The 22,668-nt window shown below is 41.4% G+C and overlaps 1 protein-coding gene and 1 long non-coding RNA gene across 2 annotated transcripts in view; both read right to left on the bottom strand.

Annotated features, from left to right (window-relative positions):
* Positions 1–796: 796 nt before the first annotated feature.
* On the bottom strand, positions 797–12,105 carry LOC125756352 (uncharacterized). Its single transcript, XR_007414429.1, has 2 exons — positions 9,154–12,105; positions 797–8,948 (listed from the first exon to the last, which is right to left on the bottom strand). It is a non-coding gene; the product is annotated as an uncharacterized LOC125756352 (long non-coding RNA).
* Positions 12,106–12,242: 137 nt separating this feature from the next.
* LOC119373556 (1-phosphatidylinositol 4,5-bisphosphate phosphodiesterase classes I and II) overlaps positions 12,243–22,668 on the bottom strand; it is an 88,873-nt gene continuing 78,447 nt past the window's right edge. The window contains exon 23 of the mRNA XM_037643619.2: positions 12,243–21,814. Within this exon, the coding sequence (XP_037499547.1) occupies positions 21,686–21,814 (129 nt within the window). The 3' untranslated portion in view covers positions 12,243–21,685. The remainder of the gene's footprint in view (positions 21,815–22,668) is intronic.

Genomic DNA, 22,668 nt, shown 5'->3' with positions numbered 1-22,668 from the left:
GTCAACTTTTGTACTGGAAATTAAACTTTGCAGAGGCGTATCTCGGAGCACAGACATGCTAGAAGAATTCTTCCAAGTGGAGCAGTGTAGAAACGCGAAGGTCTCCAACTTTACAACACAAACGTGCTGCTTGCTGCAGCCGCTAAAAAGTTCATTATTCTACCTTAGTTAATTGGGCGGCTGACAGCGATAAATATTGTCTCACTTTGTGTCCCCCTGGACAAATAGCTTATCTGCAAAGGTGGTTTTCATGTTCTTCCCAGGGCTGCATCTTAAGAAAACCATAAAGCTTAACTTTGAACTACCGGTATAAAACCTTTGTGAAGACTACAATTTGGATTTCCACTGCCTTTTTTGTCGATTGGGTGTAACGAACAAAACGCAGCAAAGCAAGAAAAACCAGTTCTGGTTGGCTTGTTGCTGAAATATATATGAAAGAAAGAAGAGAATGAAGTGTTGGTACGAGAGGAGGGCTCGCGCTTGGGATGCAGCAAAGAACGTTTGCCAGACATGGATGTGTTTTTTTTTATCTAGCTTGAGTCATTAAAACTTTTTTCTGCTCCACTCTATCAGTGAAGACGCCTTTATTGCCACACTTGTGTAAAGTTTTAATAAAATACAACCAAGTAAACTGATGATCAGATGTTTTGTAGAAAATGAGCCAATTCTCCTCAGGTGCAGCATTTTCCTTCCGGCAGAAACCGGAGGGTAGTCCGTCACTCTTTTTCCTGACGAACAAATGAAAGCCCAACATAGTCAGCTTTGGCAGAAAATAAAACAGTGATACCAGACTGAATCCTACGTGACAAAATATTTATTTACAGAAGTGCTTTTCTTCCCATGAGGGAAGAGAGGAAAACAAAGCAACAAAAGCCTGCTCGGACACATGGTGCACAGGTGAGACAAACACCAAGATAAAACAACACACCGACACAGTGCATAGATCTGTGTTTACAACGTCACTTGCATGGTTATTTCATACAATAAGCAATGTCCACAGCAAATTCACCTTTCCACAACTTCTCAAAAACTAGATGACGTGTGCCATAGCATTTCAAAAAGGGAAATGAGATAAAGCAAAATTTTGTATTCCAGATTTTTTTTTGTTTCTCTTCTGTTTCTCTCACAATAAAGGCGCTCCTGCAGTGTTTTACAAATACAATAATTTGCTTTTGTGACAACTTCTCAGTAATGCTTTGTACAGTCACACACATATGCAAAGAAACAAAACAACAACAAAAAAAAGCACAGCACTTGGGAAAAGGTAAAGAATGTGTACTGCCCTTGGTTTCCCACTGGCCTAAAATAACTTGCATGTCGCATATCTGCCTCCTCTCCCGAGAGTTCCCATTTTGAGCAAAACCGCACTTGTGAACATTTGTATATATTTATGCGTGGGCAGGTTATGGAAGAGATCAACAACAAAACGAAAACGCATTCCTACCCACCTAACCATCTATACAACATGTATATATGTACAGCAGCGTTGTGCCAGCGCCTCGTACCGCCCCCACCGTGCCCCGTGGTGCCGTCCTCGGCCACACAAGCGTTTTTAAAGCACTCAGAAATTTCTCATATTCTAGGCCTTGATGAATGTACACACTGTTTCTGCTTAGATCATCTGCTGTTTCGGCACCCTCCAAATAACCCCTGTGTGGAAACTGTTGTCAGGCTGAAGAGGCTTTGCGCTAGCAACGTTGTTGTAAGATGTCAGTAAGAAAAAGTGACGCTAGTGAATGCTCAAGCCGCTGCAAGGTCGGATGACCAATAACTGCATCGCAGCGTGCTCTCATCTACATTTTGGCTGTTTACTTAGGAAAGCTCCACACAAAGTGGCAACGCATCGAGTCGCCCAAGTACACTGCAACTTGAGGGACATGGCAGGTTGACCGCTACAATAGTGCAGGAGCTAGCTTTCAACGAGCTATGCTCAGTACTTGAGAAATTGGGTTGAGCGACATGTTCACCAACAGCACGTCTTTAATGAACCAGAAGACGATATCGCTTGTGATGGCAAAGTCATTTAGTAGACAGCACTTATAAATGCTTTTGGAGCTCATCATTTACTGACATTCTAATGCGCATTTCTGGCTGCCACATTACGAGTTAAGTAAGCCAGGTGGGGGGCGCGTACGCATGCGCCACTGGTGCAGACAAGTACGAACACGAGTGTGTGTACAGCGCAGTGAGTCTTGTTGAACTACGTTTCAACAAAGTGGAATGTTGCACTTCAATGGTGGTGGAGGTGGGTGCACAGTACTATATCGGTGCACTTTTTCACATGTGAGCCACAAGCCTCTCTAACAGTACAGCGCAGTACCCAATTTCATTAAATCCAAGCATGTGCTATATTTTGTCACTCTAAATAGCGGTACGGACAGCAATCATTCGAAAGTTTATGCTGGCATTACGTTAGTTGGCATCATCACAAGTTTCGTATTCCGATAATTTGTTGGGTATAACAGCAAGCGTTGTTAAGGGTGGAGCTATCGCTGTCACAAAAAGTGATTAAAACAATGTGATGAGAGGGATCTATTTCTACTGTTGCAATATAAACAGGTGTGGTGCATTGAAAACGAGCAAGTGATCACGAACGAGAACCTACAGAGCCATACCACTTCACAAGCACAAACAAGGAGAGGTCATTTGCTTAAGAATGCTTCACTCTGGTCATTGGAGTCCCACAGATGTCGACGCACAAACCTAGTGTTTACAACAAGTGCATTTTCAATTGGAATGCCTAATGAGAACATTGTCAGGATGTATTTACATTGAATACTGCCGGCAAAAGTCCTCAAAATTATGATTCTCATACCAGTGATCTTGGCTTCAATGTCAGTGATCGCAACCTTTCCCATTTCCATTAGATAATGAAATCTCAATAAACATCGTGACATGTGCTGACTGCAGTATTTCACACCACAAGGAGATGTTTGAAGGAAACTTGAAGGGTTCAACAGATTATACCACATTAGGTGAGTGCAGCTGTTTTGAAAACTGACCTGTGCAGCACTAAATCGTACATGGAAGACACAGCCACAGTAACAGTTACATTTTTTGCAGCAGAAATGCTTGCAAAAACAGTAGTCGCTAAATGGAAATGTGATGTACTGTGAAGACAAAAATAAGTGGCATCACTCAAAATACACTATACATTTCGGTACACCTACAGAACGCAATCCATTGCTGGAATATGGTGGCCTTAACGGCAGCAACATGTTAAAAATGTACAAGCAAGCCTGAGCAACATTTGTCCATTCAGTGTTTACAAGTGTACTGAAGGTAATGCATTATGAATTGATCTAAATTTAAATGCTTCAGAATACACGTTCACTCTTGCAAGTTTTAGAGGCTTCAAAGCTACCATAAGCATGCACAGTGGGGAGTTTGGGGCATGGCCTTGCCTAATTGGATGGAAGGCGCAAATTCGGTATTGTAACATATTTTGAAGGAGCACATGGGAGCTCAGATGTCTGAAAAGACACGTTCAAATTTAAAAGAATTTGAACGCGTGCTCATTTTTATGAATGCGTCGAAAAAAAAAACAGTGATAAAAACACGGACAAAAAGAAAAAAAAAAGGAATACCGCTCGTTCTGTACTTTCTTTCTTGTCTACATTTTAGCACTGTTTTCTTGAAGGCACTCAAATGAAATGGCGACAAAGAGCACTGAAAATATTCTGCGTCTGCACTTGGGCTTTCCTAACTGCGGATGTGAAACATAAGTTTGAATGACTCTCAAAACTAGGACACACTGTGGAAGCACTCCTGCCCACAGTTGCCATCTGGGTAGTGCCGTTATCGCTGCCTGCTCGTAGTACATTGTACGATGGAGGCAGTATACTCGGTGTCACCACTGGGCTGGACGGGCTACCGTCGTTTGTGCAGAACAGCGTAAATAACATTGCAAATGAGAATCGCACTTGGTTGCTTTTCGTGGAGCAGTTTGACTGCATGTACAACTGCGTGCGAAACCAATTTCGGAAAACACTTGGCTGTAACATTTATGTATGGCATCCCTATTGAAAAACCTCATATGACGTGTATGCCCCACATCCAATAATCTCGTATGAAGACATACGAGATTTTTCGATAGGGATTGCAAGTGAAAAAAAAAAAAAACCAAGAAACACACAAGCTGAAATACATGTTTGCCTGAAAACAAATCACGCTGTTCACACCAGTAAGCCTTCTTTATTTGACGGTCCGCCATATGCCGCGACGAAGAGGGAGGACTCTTGTCATCATTAAATGGTACCTCTCCTATCACAAGGCAATGCACACGTGTATGAAAATACTTGTAAGTTATACCAACAACACTAAGTTGATATAATATGGCAAAATATTTTTTGAAAGCCTAATCTACATATTTTTAAATATCAAACGGTTGCTTTTTAAGAGAGAAAATAAAACTATTGTGGTGACAGTTTTGAAATTTCGTGCGTAGACAGACCACAGTGCTGGTACTTAGGTATGACCATGATGAATAAAAAGAATATTTATATGTTCGGAGCATTATATCTTAAGAAAGTAGTGTTTTCAGCTCTCATTGAGTTTAAGTCTGCTTTGAAATGCAGTATGACCCTTGTTTCTAATCAAAGCACAAGGTACTATTATAGAAACATCTTATGGCTAACCATGTAGTTTATCAGCCACAAGCCTTTCCTGTGCACCTACAGACACATTTTTTGAGTGACCAATATAACCTAATATCTTGACTTTGTTAATGCAGTGCCTTAAAGGGACACTAAAGGTAAATATTAAGTTGACGTTGCTTTTTGAAATAGCGATCCAGAAACCTCGTAGTGCTACTTTTGTGCCAAGAAAGTGCTTATTTTGAAATAAAATCATGTTTCAGTGGTCCGCATCACGTTAGCGCACTTTAAATCACCCGCCTGAATGCAGTCTTTGACATCACTGTTGCCGTGCCCAACATTGCCCGCCTTTACTGCGCGGCGGCGTGCACTGGCGGTGTGCACCATTTGGGCATCCAGCAACATCACATGCATGCGGTATTTTGTCGAACTTTCTGTCAGAGCGACTTTCATGAGCGCGCAAAACACACGTGGCAGTACACGATACCGAAACTACCACTGAGATGTGACCGCGTGAGCAAAGCAGGGCGCCGGGCGAAGCGCAGTTCGGCGAAAACGGAACCTTTGAACCATGCGCGCCTTTCCCCATGGCAATGCCAAAGAGGTTATTTTCTTCCATGAATCAAACAGAAACGAACAAGCAACATTTTATTATGTCTCTTGATGCACGGAAGGTTCTTTTTTTATTGCAGCTAGTGTGATTACGAGTGATTAATTGTAGTTGGACTCTCTCACATCATCGGATCATTTCCAAAATTTCCCGCTCGTGGCGCTCATTGTGTGATACATTTAGCTTAATTTCTCGGTAAGGAGGGCACTGCTGTTGATAATATTGCCCTTTTAGATGTTGTCTTACATTGAGCTTTCACTCTGACATAAATTGTTATTTGCCTTTAGTGTCCCTTTAAGCATGTCAGAGGTGAAACACATTATTGTCCCACATCCAGTCATTCTCATTCTGACAAATATGCTGAAAAGGAAGATGGCAAAGCAGTCCTGAGCTTGGGATCTTCAGACTGCGTTTTGCCACAGATTCCTGTTTGTAATCATTGTAATTATGTTCTACATTTTCCTCCATAGTTTATTAGGACTGAACTGTATTCTTGGCTAGCCATGCAAAGAACTTGTGAAAGCAGTACCTATGACGATAAGTTTGAAAAAAGTTATGGTTGAGATTCTGAAGAAATTACAAAATGATGCACATCAGTAAGCATGCCGAGGGTAAATGATGCGCTGCAAAGGTACACACGGACAAACGGAAAAAACACATAACGTACACACGCACCTTGGCAAACACTAAGTTTAATTTGTTTTACCTCGTCACATATAATAAACATATGGTGAAGATGGCATGCACAGCGATGCAAGGAAGTGTTCTACAGCATTTAGGTGCTAGTATTTTGAATATCAAAGACAATGAAATGCAGTTGCTGTCTTGGGCACTTGGCGTGCCTTCTTTTTTTGTCGCAAGTTTAAAAATCACCTCGTGTTGCTGAAACACAATAGTTGCAAGCTGGCACAGCTTACCCCCCTGCAGCAGTCTATAGATTATGCTTGACTGCTGACCCGAAGGTCGCAGGATTGAATCCCGGCTGCGGCAGCCACATTTGGATGGAAGCAAACTGCTAGAGGCACGTATATACCTATTTTTAGGTGCGCGATAAAGAACGCCAGGTGGTCGAAGCTCCAGGAGCCCTCCGCTATGGCGTCCCTGAAAATGATATCGTGGTTTTGGGACATAAAACAGCAACATTTATAAGTCAGCGCCAGCCCATGTCATATACTTGTTCTTTTCCTGTCTCTGCTTTGTTTTTTGCACTGCACATCATAATGAATGAAATCTTTTAGGATGCAAGCCTGTGTCCGTTTCTTCATGCTTTGTAATTGTTCATTTATGTGCACCTCCGCAGCACATCATTTTTAATTTAGTAGGCATGACCAATCAATAATGTCCAGCAAAAAAGCGAGATTTCAACGTGACAATGAGGTCCACAATTTGCAAAGCGATTCTGTATATATACATCAGCAACATGCATAATGAAATGTAATGAGCAGGCATTTCATCGCTGAGAAAAGGAAAACAAGAAATGGCGGCAAAAATGAAAAGGTTTAAAAACAGTGTAAGATGTTCCGGCTTCTGTATGGAGCTGTCATTCATATAAAAGTGCCTGACAGTGCGAGCTTATTTCTGTTTTAGTACATGTCAGAGACACCTGGCGTACATTGTAGTGGGTGACTGCCATCATTCCTGCTCGGCGTTTTTCTCGTAGTCTGCATAAGAATGGGATCGCAGATATTGACGGGAGTACCAGTTTCTTTTGCGATTATGCTTGCCTTGGCCCAGCCAACCTCATGATTAGAAGTAGCCACGTGTTCCGCAAGTTCATTGGACACGACGTTTTTGTGACGCCCTTGAACTGGACATGAATATCCGTGAGCGAGCTGACTATGTTTATATCGACGAGAGCAGAAATTTCAAGACTATCTGAAAGACTACATGAATGACGTCAGAAAGAAGAACGACGTGTCCAACGGGCTTGCGGAACACATGGCTACTCCTAACCACGACATTAACTTGGCCAAGCTAAGCATAATCGCCAAGTAAAGAAACTGGGCCCATGTCCACAACGTCCTGCGGCAAAAATTTTCTTAAGAGAATATTTCCGCAAATCACGATGTGGGACATATATCGAGACTACGAGAAAAACGCTTATCCAGACTGCGAGAAAAACGCTGAACAGGAATGATGGCAATCTCCCGCTAGCGTACACCAGGTGTATCGGCCACATATTAAAACAGATATGTGCTCGCATTGTCGGGCCACTTCTACGTGCACGGAAGCCGAAATGTCTTACTGTTTTTAAACTTTCTCATTTTGGTCAGTGTTTCTACTTTTCCATTCGCATCATGTCTGTTTCCGACCCCACAATTCATCGTCGAACCATTGATTCCAGGCATTTCACTGCGTTACAAGTGTAATGTTTCAGGTAACAGAAAATAATCTGACACTAGGACAAAGCCATTAAGAAACCCCACATTTTCATACATGACAGCTGCAGTATGATATCTTACCTGCACTTCGAATCAACCGCGAATATACATCTTATCTAAGCCTGCCATAATTTCCATATAAATATACATAAATGCAGTAGTCAAAAGTCTTCACGGTAAATTGTCAGCTTCTTTGCACTGCCTACACATTTTGCCGTTCAGTTTTATTCTGTGTAAGCTTAAATTACTTGGCATCTTTGTTCCGTATAAATCAGAAGTGCTTTGTGGTAAGGGAATGATGCCACTCACTGTAACCACAACACAACTTGCCTTAATTATAATTGACACTTTGTGTGCATAAACTGTGCTGTTCGTGACAGCTACTTTTAAACCACCAAATGCCATACAATGCAATTTATGTGTATTTGAATATGCTGCATAAATAGAGCTAATTTTAACGTTAAACTATTTTCCTTTCTGCCTGTTACACTGATCCTATACACACTCATAGTGCATATTAGTATTGGCATCAGTAATCATGAACTAAATAATTGCAGCTTATTGAATTACAACAAAATAAATGATGAAGACACGATGAACCGCTCATAAAAATCAAATTGACATCTTGGGACATCTTGGTTGCTTTCTTATGTGCATTGCTTGATGAACGGGCGATGAACACAGCATTTATGCAATGTCGTATGAGCCCTTAAGGATCCTTAAATGATTTAAACTTATAACATTGCAGTCCACAAACTTACAAGAACATACCATCCTGAAATAATTCATCAACCGAGACAAGTCGTCTTACTTTACCTGACCCAAAACACACTTGCTGCTGCTTTCCAAAGAAATATTTAGAGGCTGACTTTTGCTGCTTAATCATTAAAAAAAATGTTAATAACAAGCTGTTTGAACAAGATTTTAATTAATAATTAAGTGACAGCAGTTCACTATAGGAACTAGAATGCTAAATCAGCCTGACATTACAGGTGCAACACTTAGCGGCTGTAAGGAACTTGTTTGCAGAGCCATGAGCGATTTCTTCTGTTCAAGCCCCATTAAAGGCAGCTGGTATGACTTAAGCACGAAAATACCTTCACTAGTGCTAAACATTATTATAATGATTGCAAATTAACCTCCATAAACCGCACAAGTGATCTCCCATAGCACGTTGACACATTTTTACCTGTCTGCCGATGCCAAATTATACTTCTGTGTTGGCATCGAATTTGATATTGTAGTCTCTTCTTTATGCGTCAGTATGTTTGAAATAGAATCAATTATCTGGTAGCAATGAGTCGCAACACAACGTGGTGGTCCCATGTTATGCATTTTTTCACTAGCTCCCTTAAGGATAAACTTTCTTAAACTGTGCGAGAAGACGAGGACACAAGTAAAGAAACATTCAGAACACCACGAGCGCAGACTACCAACTGTTTCAATCTGCGCTCATGGTGTTCTGAATGTTTCTTTACTTGTGTCTTCGTCTTCTCGCGCAGTTTAAGAAAGCTTATCGCAATGAACCAACTAGCCTGCCAGAACGTATTACTGCCTTAAGGAGCACTGACACAAAAATTTTTCATCTTGGTTTTTCTGTTGCAATAGGTAGCTAACGACCCACTTATCGTGGCTGGGAAGCTCGTTTGCTCGAGCACGCGACTGTTAATTATTAGGAGGCGGTTTTATAGTGCTAAGTCGCAGTTTCGGTTTCAGAGAGTGCCGAGTGAGGCAGGACCCAGAGGGGTTTCGTGTAAACATAGCTGGCTAGGTGAGCAAACAAAACCACGTGCACATAAACACCGCATTGAAAACTCTTTTCAATGAAGGTTTCCTGGGTGCTGCTATAATCCCCTCTGAGGCATTGCTTTTGCGCTCCCGTGCAAGTTTGCCCCCTCCTTTCCATTGAAAACGTCTGCTAGGAGAGAGCGCTCCCAAGGATCGTGGCAGCCAACAGAAACTCGTGACGCAGGGGGCGGTTGGTTGTTTACACGATAACTGAAGGTACGTTACACGTGCAGTGGCGTGACACACACTTTAAAATTTATTTTAAATATGTCCTAGGCTATACTATTCATTGATATTTTGTAGATGATGCATGTGTGTCCACACACATCCATCCCACAAGTTATTTCGCCTCCGAAATTTTGTGTCAGTACTCCTTTAAATGACATCACTGATGCTACAATAGTTGCTGCCCTGTTCCCATCAACAAACGTTTGCTACAAGAACATCAACACTATTCATTACAGTCCGCCCAAACAGAATATGAAATAAAATGGCAGTCGATTTTCAGTCTCGACCTCTGACTGCGAGCATTTGGCACACTTTTTCAGTATTTTTCAACAGGTACACAAAAGAAAATTTAATTCCCTGTAAGCCAGCATGCATATTTTCCTGTTTTTTAATTGCTGCTACGAGCATTTACAAGCCATACTAGTATAATACTCATTGGCAACATCCACATTCTTTAAACAGTAGCTGAAAAAAAAACCAGTTGAAGCAAACTGAATTGTGAACATTTGTGCTGAGATCCATTTGCATGCGCATAAGTTGTTACCTCCAGGTATTGAAGGATTGTCCACAAACAGCCAACATAACATTTGCTGAGAAAAATTCATGCATGCAAGCGAAAGCTAAAGCTGTGCAACACTAGTAAAGCTCCTCTTACAAGGGTCCTGAACCATCCCTCGTGCTCGCCGAAAACACATGAGCAGCAGAAAGAAGACACTGCTCGGAACAGCTACGCCACAACTTGCAGTCGCGCTTGGCAAGAAGAGTTAACAAACGGAGCGCGGAGTTGCCACTTTCTCAAGTGCCCACTTGATACACAGGCCCATATCCACACTATTTGAAGGGCTGTCATACAGCAGATCTTTTTGTCACACAACAGATCGTTCCTATTGGTCGATATCTGGCATAAACCAAGAGTGGTGTTACACAGTTCATGCACTAGCACACTTTGAAATCGCACCTGGAGAGAGCAATAGTGTTTCATGACGTGGGCTCAAGGTCATGACACGCATGTGACGTAGCTTCTTTCCTCCGTGTCATCCCTCCCTGTAAAGCTTCCAGCTCAATCGCTGGGGCGAGAGAGAGAGTAAGTGCTCAAATCGTGCTGGTAAATCTTAGTAACTTTGCTAGTTCTTGACGGATTCAAAAAATTTTTTGTGACGATCAATTAGTGAAGCAATAAACTCCAATACTGAGGTCAATCCATGATTGCTTGAAAAAGTGGTTCCGGACCCCTTCAGGCAATGTAGGGCCAATAATGGCAGCACATTAGACTGGCCATTCATAAAAGGATTACGATCTATGTACCGCATTTGTATTTATGGAATTTCAAGTAGACTTAGCAGCAAGCCAATTATCCAGGAATGTTATTATTTTTCCGCAAGCAGAGTTTGTGCTTCCCACAGTGCAGAAACTTTAGGACCAGTCAACATAGGCGATGTGTTTTCACGAAAGTGTATTGGGAGACATCTCGGTGCAGGACATTGGTTGCGTGAAGTGCACCGACTGAAGCATTAATGCAACGCTCAACGTTATGTACCATTTGTAAATCTCAGGGGTCACAAGCTCACCTCAGCTAGTGGGCCACAGTCATGAAATTTAGACCCATAAGAGCCGGGACAGTGAAGGAGGTTGGTGTTTGAAGGAAGTGTCATCTAACGTTGCAAGAAGGTCTTTCCCCATACCTTATGCATGGGTCATTTCTAAAGGGAATTCGGCATCACATTTCGAGAAACATAGTGATACTGATCTCCAATATAACTGAAATCTGGACGCCTGTTCTGAGATATAAAGTTTTTGTTCCGCAGTTATGTTTCGACAGAAAGTGACCGCATAGGGTGCCTCATGAAAAAAGTGTTTTAGACCAGTCATGCCTGTGTAGCTTATGAACACGCTTTTGAGGGACATAAAGAATATGGACGAAGACAGTCATGTGGGAGCCGGGCCGCTAGAGAAAGGTCTACGTTCCCCATGTTTGAGACCCCTGGTATACACTCAAACCTCATTATAACAAAGTCACATCTGCCACGAAAATAACTTCGTTATATCGAAAAATTCGTTATAAATGTTTATTTGTAACACTATCTATGGCAAGACTATTCTTTATTTACTTCGTTATAACCGATAATTCGTTATTTCATTATATCCGTGTTTGTTATATCGAGGTTTGAGTGTATCTCCTAAAATTATTTTTATACTGAATAGAGGAACATAAATTCTGGTGTCACAAATTTTGGCCAACACAAACCATTATTTGCTTTTCTGCTGAAGCCACATCACTAAGCCGAAGCCCAGTTATAATCCGGATACACCTTAAAATCTCAACAACGGCCTTATCAAGATGAATTTGTGAAGCCCACTTATCCTTTCTGACCATAACAATGTCAATAGTCCTCACCGACTTATAGCCATATTACACTTAAGCTGTACCAACTAAAGTCATTTTTATAGTTTTTCTTTTCATATCATATGCCAGGGGCGTAGCCAGAAATTTTTTCGGGGGAGGGGGGGGTTCAACCATACTTTATGTACATTCGTGCGTGCGTTTGTATGTGTGTGTGTATATATACGCAAGCGAACCTGAAAAATTTCGGGGAGGGGGGGGGGGTTGACCCCCCCCCCCCACCATGGCTACGCTCCTGTCATATGCATATTTCTATGACAAAAAGCTATGCACTTGGTGAGAGAACTTACTGTGCACAATAACCATAGCCCCAAAGTAACTAAGCTGCACAACTGACTCTCCCTTACATCTCTGCAGTTTCAGTTGCTTTGTCTTGTGCATTGGACAATATAAAATGTTGGGTTTTCTTTTACCACTTTTTCTTCTTCCTTTTTGCATCTTCTTTACCCCTGACTTTTGTGAACCATGTGCCTGCATCTATTGTAAAAGACTTATAGTAAATATTTTCCCAAATGCTTCGAAATGCACATAGCAAGCCATTGTCCAGCTGCTACTAAAGTGGCCCTTGAAACTTGTTCAGCGTTTTTTGCATCGAAGCCTTTTTTTTTCTATTTTACGCGTGCTTCACATGAGAAAATGCATGAAGAATGCTGGGAAAACAAGACTGATAAAGTTGGCAAGTGACTTGGTGTACCAACAATTGATAACGCACAGAACGCAAGCTTATCGATTTTATATTAACTCGTAGGCTTTACAAGTCATAACAGCCCAAATGACTGACTTTATCTTGTTCTAGACAGCTAGAATGACTGTCAATAAAAGAAATCTTTATCACACGCACGCGAAAAAAGACACTCATTTGTCTGCCTGCATTCCTGTACACGACTTTCAAATGAACTTGCAGGTTTCTATATGTGTGCTTGCCGAGCGTACTTCAGCGGTGATACAGCACAACTTTTGTCACCATGAATGCCTGAATGTGTCTTGCATCCCCAGTCGGCACATGGAATAGGAGGACGATAACACAAGGGGTTTTACATGAATTTTGAGGTGTGTTTATGTCCATCTACTTATGTTGTTGCCCACCTCATTGTGGTGAGTATGGGAACAGCGATGTCATGAAAAGAATTCGAATGCCAGTGCCTGCATGAAAGCCACAAGTCGTAGCACAAATTTCTCGAGCAAACATTGTGTGGCACAGGAAAAATACTTTTCCAGCAGAACACTTAAAAAAAAAGCAATAATAACTTAAACATACATGCATGAACAATGAGTGCACATTTTCATGTTCACAAATAGCTTATAAAATTGTGAGCAAATGTGCAATCATTATTTACTATATCAGAAAACAGCTCTACCAAAAACTAAGTACGTGGCCTCGAAAAATTGTGTTCACGAATTGTGTTCACGTTAAACACAAATGCGTTATAAGCACTTATGAATTTGCGAGTCGATCTGTAACAAGTATGTCATTAAATTTTCTTAAAGTCAACTTTTACGGTCACAAACAAATGCACAAGATGTGAAAAATGTTACAAAAGCACAAGACGTGAGAAATACTTGGCCAATTGTGCTTTCACGAAGCATAAACTGCAGTGCCGGTAATTTGTAGCAGTGCGTTATACACGGTTCTGTGCTGACCTTATCCACCACTCAAGGGCAGCTGAACCCCTTGGTAATGTGGGCTCCGAACACTGGCTAAACAGAAAAATGCATTAGCATAAGAAAAAATGTTGCTAAAAATACCGTAGTTCCCTTAATGTCCACATGATTGCAAACGTTAACGAGTCATAAATACGTTGATACAAAAGCACATTTTGAACCGAGTCATTTCTTTCTAACGATTACTTTGGCAACCAGAAGGCATCAGTGCAAATGTCACAGCTTTAAGTTGATTTTTTTGATGCCTTACTTATGCGCTTGGCATTTATCAAAGTTACTACCACTAAAAGAAGCATGACGGTATTTTTTTTTTCATATAGCCTGTTCTACATGTGGAGTTATTTTTTGCATCTTTTCAACATAATGAAACAACAGCTATTCGGTTTCACATCACAGAAAACTCATGTAACAACACATATGCTCGCAATCTCTTCAGTTCTTGAGGAAATCACAATGTAAGGAATATAACTAAAGAAACTTTATGCTGGAAGTTTACATTCTTTATGTGAGGCTTGGTGAGCGTATCAGCAACCTTGAATTTTTCTCATCTGCAGATTCAAAGTGGTACACTGATTTAACAAAGTAATCTTACTATGCAAAGGAACAAGTAATTAATTATTTTTCTCATTGCATATGCAGTGAGAAATGTAACAAATTAGTTTAATTTTTTGTCACTGTATGTGTTCGCGCCCTTTTCAATGCTATCGAGATGGACCAGCTCATCCAAGAACCAGCTCTGCCACATCATGTTGCTAAGGGAAGGCCCGTGTAGCGTCCGATAAAAACATGTTGGTTATTTTTAGCCACTCTGTCATCTAAGGTGCCTTGCATGTACCATAAAGCCTGTATCAACAAGGGACCTACTGCAGAAAAAAAATCAACAGATTGCGTGCATGCAAACAATGCTCAGAAATTTACATAGCATCTTGGCAGGAACAACTAAAATGTATTACAAGGACACAAAACAAAACACAACACGTGGTTAATTGGGCATCACTTGATTAGGGGATGCATATACGCAGTAACATGAGGCATTAATCATGCGCTACACACTAAAGGAACGTTTCAATGAATTAACAACTACACCAAGATTCTGTATGTACTTGATATAACAAAACATTGCATCACAGCAAACAGCGCTTTTGTGAAGTCTTATTGATAAGCTCATTTAAGGAATGTTGGCAACACCGGAGTAGCCGACTACTTTTCAACACTGCGATGCCTTCTGGCATAGCCAATAGGCCCTGTGCTCAAAGATGACAGTGCAATGAAATGCACACCACAGGCAGCACCACCTATGAAGCAAGGAATGTCATAGAAGATGCACTGAAAACCCCTATAACTAAGCATTTCGTTTGGAAAAATAGGCTGTGATAGCCAAAATTTCAGCACTGCTCTTCTGAAGCGAATGGCTCTTTCAATCATAAAGGTTAAACATAAAGCTCGCAAAAGCTTCATCATGGTATGCCAGTGTATGTTAACTTTGGCACGCCACATGCATAGTGATTTAACACGTAACGCAAACCAACTACCTTGAACTTCAATATATTAGTTTCAAAGATTTGTAACCGCAAGCAATCATTCGAACACATTGAGTAAGTCTTGAATATTCAAGGCGTTGAAATATTTACTCATGCGCCCTCGAATGACCAGACGCCATAAACGGCTTCAAAAAATGCATGTTTTATCAACTCTGAATATCTATGCAGCAAGCAACAAGAACAAGACAGTCGTAGGTATTGGCGATATGCATTTTTCACAACACAGGCTAAAGAAAGTAAGAAGTAGATACGGGGTGAACAACGTTTTTACTCTTGCCAATAAGCTAAGGAAGTCATGCGCTGCCATGTAGAAAAGAAAGAGCAGGAACACGACAAAACAATGACAGGAATGTGATTCTTAGAACATATAGAATGAAGCAAGAAAATTTTGAGGGCCCGCTTCTTTGTTTGACACAACCTTAATGAAAACCAGCAGATAATCAAGTCAAGGAAGGTGTAGGGGATGTTAATTACACTGTTTTAAGTGTATTGTAGTAATCGTGATACAGATGTGAATCAACCCTCGGATCCGAAGGTTGCAGGTTCGGTCTCTGCCCGGCAAGTTGTCTTTTCATCCGCTTTAATTTCTTTAGTTTCACAATTACTACAATACACTTAAAATGATATAATTAACATCGCCTATACCTTCCTCGGCTTTATTATCTGCTGTTTTTCATTTAGAACATATAGATAAGTTTACGGAATTCTGTGCTGATCCAGTTTATAAAATTCCTTTCACCTACGGTCGCTTCTGCTTATGGCACACTAGTTAGTGGATTATTCAGAGTTTAATTGGGCACAAACGGGCGTTAGCCAGAAAAATCAATTTTTAACCTTTTGTTCGACTGTTGCAACTGTAAGTGCATGCAAAAGCTCGATGAATGAGTGCACAGTTTTATACGGATATTAAAATGAAGGAATGAGTCTGATGGCTGAGGACTGGCATGTCTGAATTAGTGGGGGTGCATGATAAAGAAGATGCATCACACTTAAACAGATATTCTCTGCACACAGATGCACATGTGCCAAACCAATTCCTGGGCATTCACAGAAAAGATTTGTGCCTAAGTTCTTTTACGTCTCAGTGGAACCTTCTGATCAATAGTCGGCATTTGGGGCTCTCTGCGTTCCGCACTGCTTACTTTCGTTTACTAGTGTAGCTTTCTATCAATTCTAACAATTGTAGGCAAATAATCTACCTGCATTAACAAACACCGTTTTGTGCAATTATACAATAAATTTTTGGAAAATACGCAGCCATATTCTAACAGTAGCTTTTTCAGCAGCAATTGATTGACGGTGTGCTTCTGGATGTGACGACCGCAGAGAGCAGCCAATTCCCTATGGATGTCTAAGAAAAAGCAAATCGAATCAATTCCATTCTACATGCTGGATGATCACATCAGGCTAAAAGCTGCGTATGCAGCTTGACGTCACCCAAAGACCAGGCGAGGCAGTAGTGCATCAAGCAGCGCGTGCATATGTACAATAAGTCGCATGTAATTCCAGCGATAGCTGTAATTGCTCACGAGCACAATACTTACTGCTCAAAACAGAAAACAAATCTGTGCTTAAAATGCCGTTCTTCCGGGCAAGTCACCTCTTGTCTCAAAACGAGTGGGTGCACGAAAATGCACGTCAACAGAACACAGAAGAACGTGCAACACACATGTGCATCTATTTCGTCTCTCGTCTTCAAGGACGCAGTAGTGTCAAAATTTATGTGTGCGAGACAATATGCAGTTATGCGAAGGTGACAACAACGAAGCAGTGTTAAGAAACACCCCATTAAAAGCACGACCCTCAGTGTATTGGAACAGCTTTGTGCACCTGCAGGCATGCAAAAAAATCCATGTTCATTGCACATGTTGACATCTTTCCATTGCTAGCAGTTGTCTGCCTAACTAAACTACGTGTCCTTATTCACATACGAAATACCAGCCACAGTGGTTTGCTCTCCTTCCTGTCTTTGAGTAAACCTGCTGCTGTGTGCAACGACTTCTAGCTCATATGCCAAAGTGATTTTTTACGGTGATATTGCTACGAGGAATTCCACAACGGTTTTTGCGCGATGGTGAATGGGGACTTGCTATTGAATGTAAAACAAGTGTAATGTGTGCCATACTCCCAAATTTGCTTTCAAAGGTACACTCACAGAATAGATCGAGTAAAACGGGCGTCTTTTTGTCCCAGAACAATAATGGTCATTTATTTTGCCTTCCTTTCCTTGCATTATCGCCGCTCGCCTGGCACTTTCTGGTCACGAATGGCGTATGCGCTATCGGCGTGACATAGCATTCTTGGTAGGAAAGTGGCCAGCGCCGAGTTTTCAAGAAAGGAAACGCAAGCAAGCCAGATGACAACTATTGTTGCGGGACAAAAAGACACCCTTTGTACTCAATCTATTCTGTGGGTGTATAAATAAATCAATGCAAGAAAATTCATTATTCATATCTCCTCTTAATAGACAACAACTTATATGCACAGTATATTAACCAGAAATGCGCCATTTTTCTCATTTGAAAATTCAGATCATAGACGTTGGACCAAGGAATAGGCAAGACAAACGTGATGACACTTAAGACACAGAACGCTTTGGGCTAACTATGTCATTATCTTGTAATCTAATGAGACCCTCGAAATAATTTTCTATGTAAAACATCACATCAACGCCAAAGCACACTTTTTTTATTACAACGCACACACACCCGCAATATTTCAGCGGTATAACTGCTACATCACAAGCTTTTTTTTTTTTTTTTTAAATTCTCATATTTCTCAATCCCTCATCGTTTCACATCTCATCTTTCTTGTGCATTTTATCACAGCAGAAATATCAAATTTCTTTTTGCACATGCTGGCATATTCGTAACTTTACTCGACCTGGTAGCTTAAGCAGACAAGCTGTCGCGCTGTTAAACTCGAGGGCGAGCGTTCCGTTCCCAGCTGCGGTAGCCGCATTTGTGCCCGGGTGAAATGCAAGAAGACTCATCTATTTAGATTTATGAGCATGTTAAAGAACACAATGTGGTCTAAATTAATCTGTAGTGCCCCATTACGGTGTGCCTCACTATCACATTGTGGTTTTGGCACGTAAAACCCAAGAAATTAAGGCAAAAGCGTTACACATGTCTCACGCGAAAGGTGGTCTCAAACAAAAAGCAAATATGAGGTACTAAAAAGTCCCGTGATCTCTCGAGCATGGTTGCAGCCGTGCAACCCAAGCATTCCAGTCCTCTATGCGGCATTTGCGTGACTAAAAAAAGAAAGCAAAGCAGAGTTGGAGTGATATAAAGAGCACGATAAAATAGCCACACCGATGGCTTTCACTCTTTGAGTCGTCTGAGGCGAATGCATGGGGACCCTGTGAGCTTTTTATCTCTGTGAAAAAGCACTGCAAGTGGTTTGATTTAAAAAATTGTGATGTTTTAAAAGGCAAAAAATCAAAATTAGGTTAAGGAACTGCACAACACTGATTTTCTTTTGCCTTTTAAAGCTACATGACATTCTAATTCTATGCCGAATGTTACTTCATGTTTAAGGCAGCGAATATTATCGTAACTGCAAACCTAAAAATAGATACAAACAACCGAGAATGATAACGTAATTACAGACACGGCATGTTACACTTTGATTCTGCATTCATAATGACTAATAAAAGCAATTAAAAGGTAATAACAGCGAGCCATTACTTTGCAGCTGGCTATTGCCTTTTTGAGTTTAAAGGCCGAGAAAAAAAGATAAAACATCCCATTGAAACATCGTTTTTGAATGTGCTTACTGGTACACATTTTTTGTTACGAAATCCGATGTCTTTATGGTTTACTACGTTAATGAGCAGCAGCAAGCAGTATGAATAATACTGTCCCAAGTTCACGCGAGTGAAATACTGTGAATTCATCATTCCCAGATGATGCACTGTGAAACTTGACAGTGTCCTAGAACAGCAAATGATGGAGCAGTTATCATAAAGAATTTTGTGACCCAGTCACTGTGCACGTAAACACGCTGTGACTGATGCGACATCATAAACCGCTAACCTTGACAGGGCTTGTGTGAGCAGCGGCGGACTCCTATATTGAAGTTACAGTATAATATCCCTGTTGAATTATTAGCACGAGCAATATCAGCTGGTACTTAGACCCTGAAATTATTATGGTGTTGGCTTGCGTGCCCCGACACAGCATGCAGCCTTGAGCGTCAGCACCGCGACTGAAGTAAGTTCACACAGCGCCATACAAGGCGGAGCTTGCATGCTCAGTGAAACAGTGCCATCTTCGTTACCCTGCTTTTGGCTAGCATAATACTCTGCATTAACCCTCCTCCCCTTTCATGTAGCTGGAGATATTTAAGTGTGCAGACAACATGGAAACTGCGGTACAGGTTGTGCATGTGGGCAAACATCAGCCGGACAAGTGACAAGGCTGAGTGCTTATGTGGTCGGTTTTGTGTGGCCGAGGAAGTGGAATGGCTAGTCATGGGTGCCAGCACTGGGAGCATGTGCCACGCAAGTGAACAGTGATTGTATAATTGGTTATTTTCCTTGCTTGTTCTCTGAAAACACATTGCTTTCGTACATGTATAAGCACTAGTTTTAAATTCTCTTTTCACGCTGACAGAAAATGAAAAACAAGCCAATATAGCAGAATAATATACATATGCGAAACAAGTAACAATAAAAGCGGCGTTATCAAGCAATTTCACAATTGTCATAACAATGTTTTCAATGTAGAAATTAGATACACAATAATGATTCGGTCAGTAAATGTTACATAATTAAAGTACATGTCTGTGACAATGGTGAGAGAGCGCAATATAAATGCAGCAAGCACAGCCGCTATCGGTAGATGGCCCGATGTGCATCTTTCTGCTGTTGTAACTGGTACAACACATGGCGTCAAGATTTACATCATGTGTTCTACACAAAATGTGTCGACACTGTGCTGCCACGTGTAAATGTGCATGCAAGTCGTTAAAATATCCAAGCTGTAAGACAGCCAACTTGAGGCCATGACAACACGAGTGAAATCAGGGAAGTTACGGGAGCCTGTGCCAAAACTTTGCCACCTAAGCTAAGGCAAAGAAGGAATGAAGACCCGGCGAAAGGCAAAGATGACCGGCGGACAAGTCCTAAGTACTGACACACCTCTTTGTACGTATGGCCCCTGAGCAGCAGCTGCACAGCATGGCTCGCAATCTAATAAATGACAGAATTCAGCGAATGTCGCGCACATCAGCTAAATCATTCACAGCAAAATTTTGGGCAGGGGTGACATTGCACTGTGCACACGGTTTACTGCATATGGTGAATTGTATACATGAAATAAATTAGAAGTACATGCCAGACAAAAAAAAGGGAATGCAGCACAGAACGTTCATTTTGGGAATTCATTTTAGCGTAGACCGCCATTGCACACTCCGGTGTGAAATGTCAACGATAATGAGTCAGAAGAAATCCTGCAACGCTTGGTGTTGCAAGTTACGATGACATATTGAAGGTGCCCAGGAGGATAAGTCTTGTAATATCCTCATGCCAAGGGAACACTTAAAAAGAGCGTTACACTCTGTGCAACAAATGATGTTCAAAAACTATTTCCTTCTTCTGCTGTGCTATCACAAGATGCTGACCATGTATGTTGTTTGAAATGCATAAGGACGTAGAAGCATAATTCACAATAGGCATATGCTTTGTGGCCAGAGAATCACAACCTCTTAAAAATGAATTTCGTTAGTATATAAGTTATCACAAAGAATGAAGCACTCGTTAACTCTTAAAAATTTTTCTGAGTGTTTATTCGAAATCATACTTGAAGGATGTGATGACTTCAAGGAAATGTGAAAATGCAGTTTCTTAGCTTCTTAAAGCAGCATTATTACAAAGTGATTTAATAGAAACATTGCAACACTCAGCACAAACTTTCAAAGACCTGGAACATTTTGCAGCAAAGCGACAGCCACCGATTGTTCAATTTGGTTGCTTAATGTTTGGGAACCAAAACAGTCATCCATAATTTCGTGAAGCGTCACACAGTTCGCCCAATTTAAATGCACGTTCGTGCCTTAACCACAGAAAGAACAGACGTTCAATGTTCACTCCATTACGCATTTCAACTTGAGCACAAGGTGTGTCACTACAAACCCACAAAAACATCAAGTGACAGGATTGTACAATACTGCGTAGCTGCTGCTTTGGGGCGTTTTACACGTGAGGCTATGCGGAATAAAAGAGTTTTTGCCCTAACTGTTTACAGCAGCAAGAAACCTAAGCAAACATTCCAAGCATTCTAAAAGCAACACAGCGCACTGAGACTATACCTTCTGTTTTTGAGCTGCTTTGTTGTGCTCGAGGCTGTCATGAGGGCTCACCCACCTGGTCACCTGACCCTTTGAGTGCTAAAACAGTGGTCACCATGGCTGGTGGTGAGGAGAGGGTGGGAATCCCATTGAGGCACCGGTGTGCGGAAATCTCCAGCTGGTGGCTAGAGGGCAGTGCTCTGGCGTCGCAGGTCGCTCGGCTCAGCAATGGCAAATAGGTTGGGGTTCTGGCTGAGGGAGCTGTCCAGCTCGCTGCACTTGCGCTCATACTCCTGGTTGCACTTGTGCGCCGCCTGCACATAGAAAAGTTATACCTGGCTATTCAGGACTTGTGCAATGGTGCTTGGGTTTCTGCTAGACTCACCGCAAATTTTGATAAACGTAAAGGGCATTGGCGAATTTTAACCAGAAAGCCATTTTGTGAAGAGCGAGGTTAATCAGGCCCATCTCAATGAATGGCAGGTATGCAACCGAGTCACAGAACGATTAGAAATATATGACGGCATCTCCTGCGTAGCTGTGGATTTCTTCACGCAGGCAGTGGTGCAATAGCTACCATGCAGAATAGAGTAGTCATCTTCCAGCATGTTTTCTTTGTTTTATTATGGTACCCTGAACACTGGCTAGTGCAGTATGCCAGCTTCAATGAACGCCAACTTGAATGATCTGCACAGTGTGGGTGAAGATCACACGGATTATCTGGTCCGCATAGCAGTTTCACAGTGAGAACGCTGATTTGTGTAATTGTGTTTTAGCTGCTATTACCGTAATGCACACTTGCCCTTTGTGTTGTCAACTATGACGAGAAACAGCTAACTAAACCCCACACAAGAAACAAGAAATGTACATAGAGATGGCGGTTCATCAACCGACTTTACGAGAGATGTAGGTGGCCTATTTGCTGACGGAGGTAGGGGGAGGGTGAGTGAAGCCTAGCTATGCAATGAGTGTGACGTACACAAAATATACACAAAGAATAAAGTGAGTTGCAAGTGACGCTCTTTCCTTTCGCTTGTCTTTTCCTTGGTGTAATGCGTCTTCTTATTCCATGAAGCATGTAAAAGCTAGCCAACAACAAGTTTTACGGAAAATAAAATGCATACACGGATAGCCTAATGTAAGCAGAATTGTAAATGTGGCACGGATT

The sequence above is a fragment of the Rhipicephalus sanguineus genome, chromosome 11 (assembly GCF_013339695.2).
Source record: "Rhipicephalus sanguineus isolate Rsan-2018 chromosome 11, BIME_Rsan_1.4, whole genome shotgun sequence".
NCBI classification, from domain to species: Eukaryota; Metazoa; Arthropoda; class Arachnida; order Ixodida; family Ixodidae; genus Rhipicephalus; species Rhipicephalus sanguineus.
This window is presented reverse-complemented; position numbering and strand designations above follow the sequence as displayed.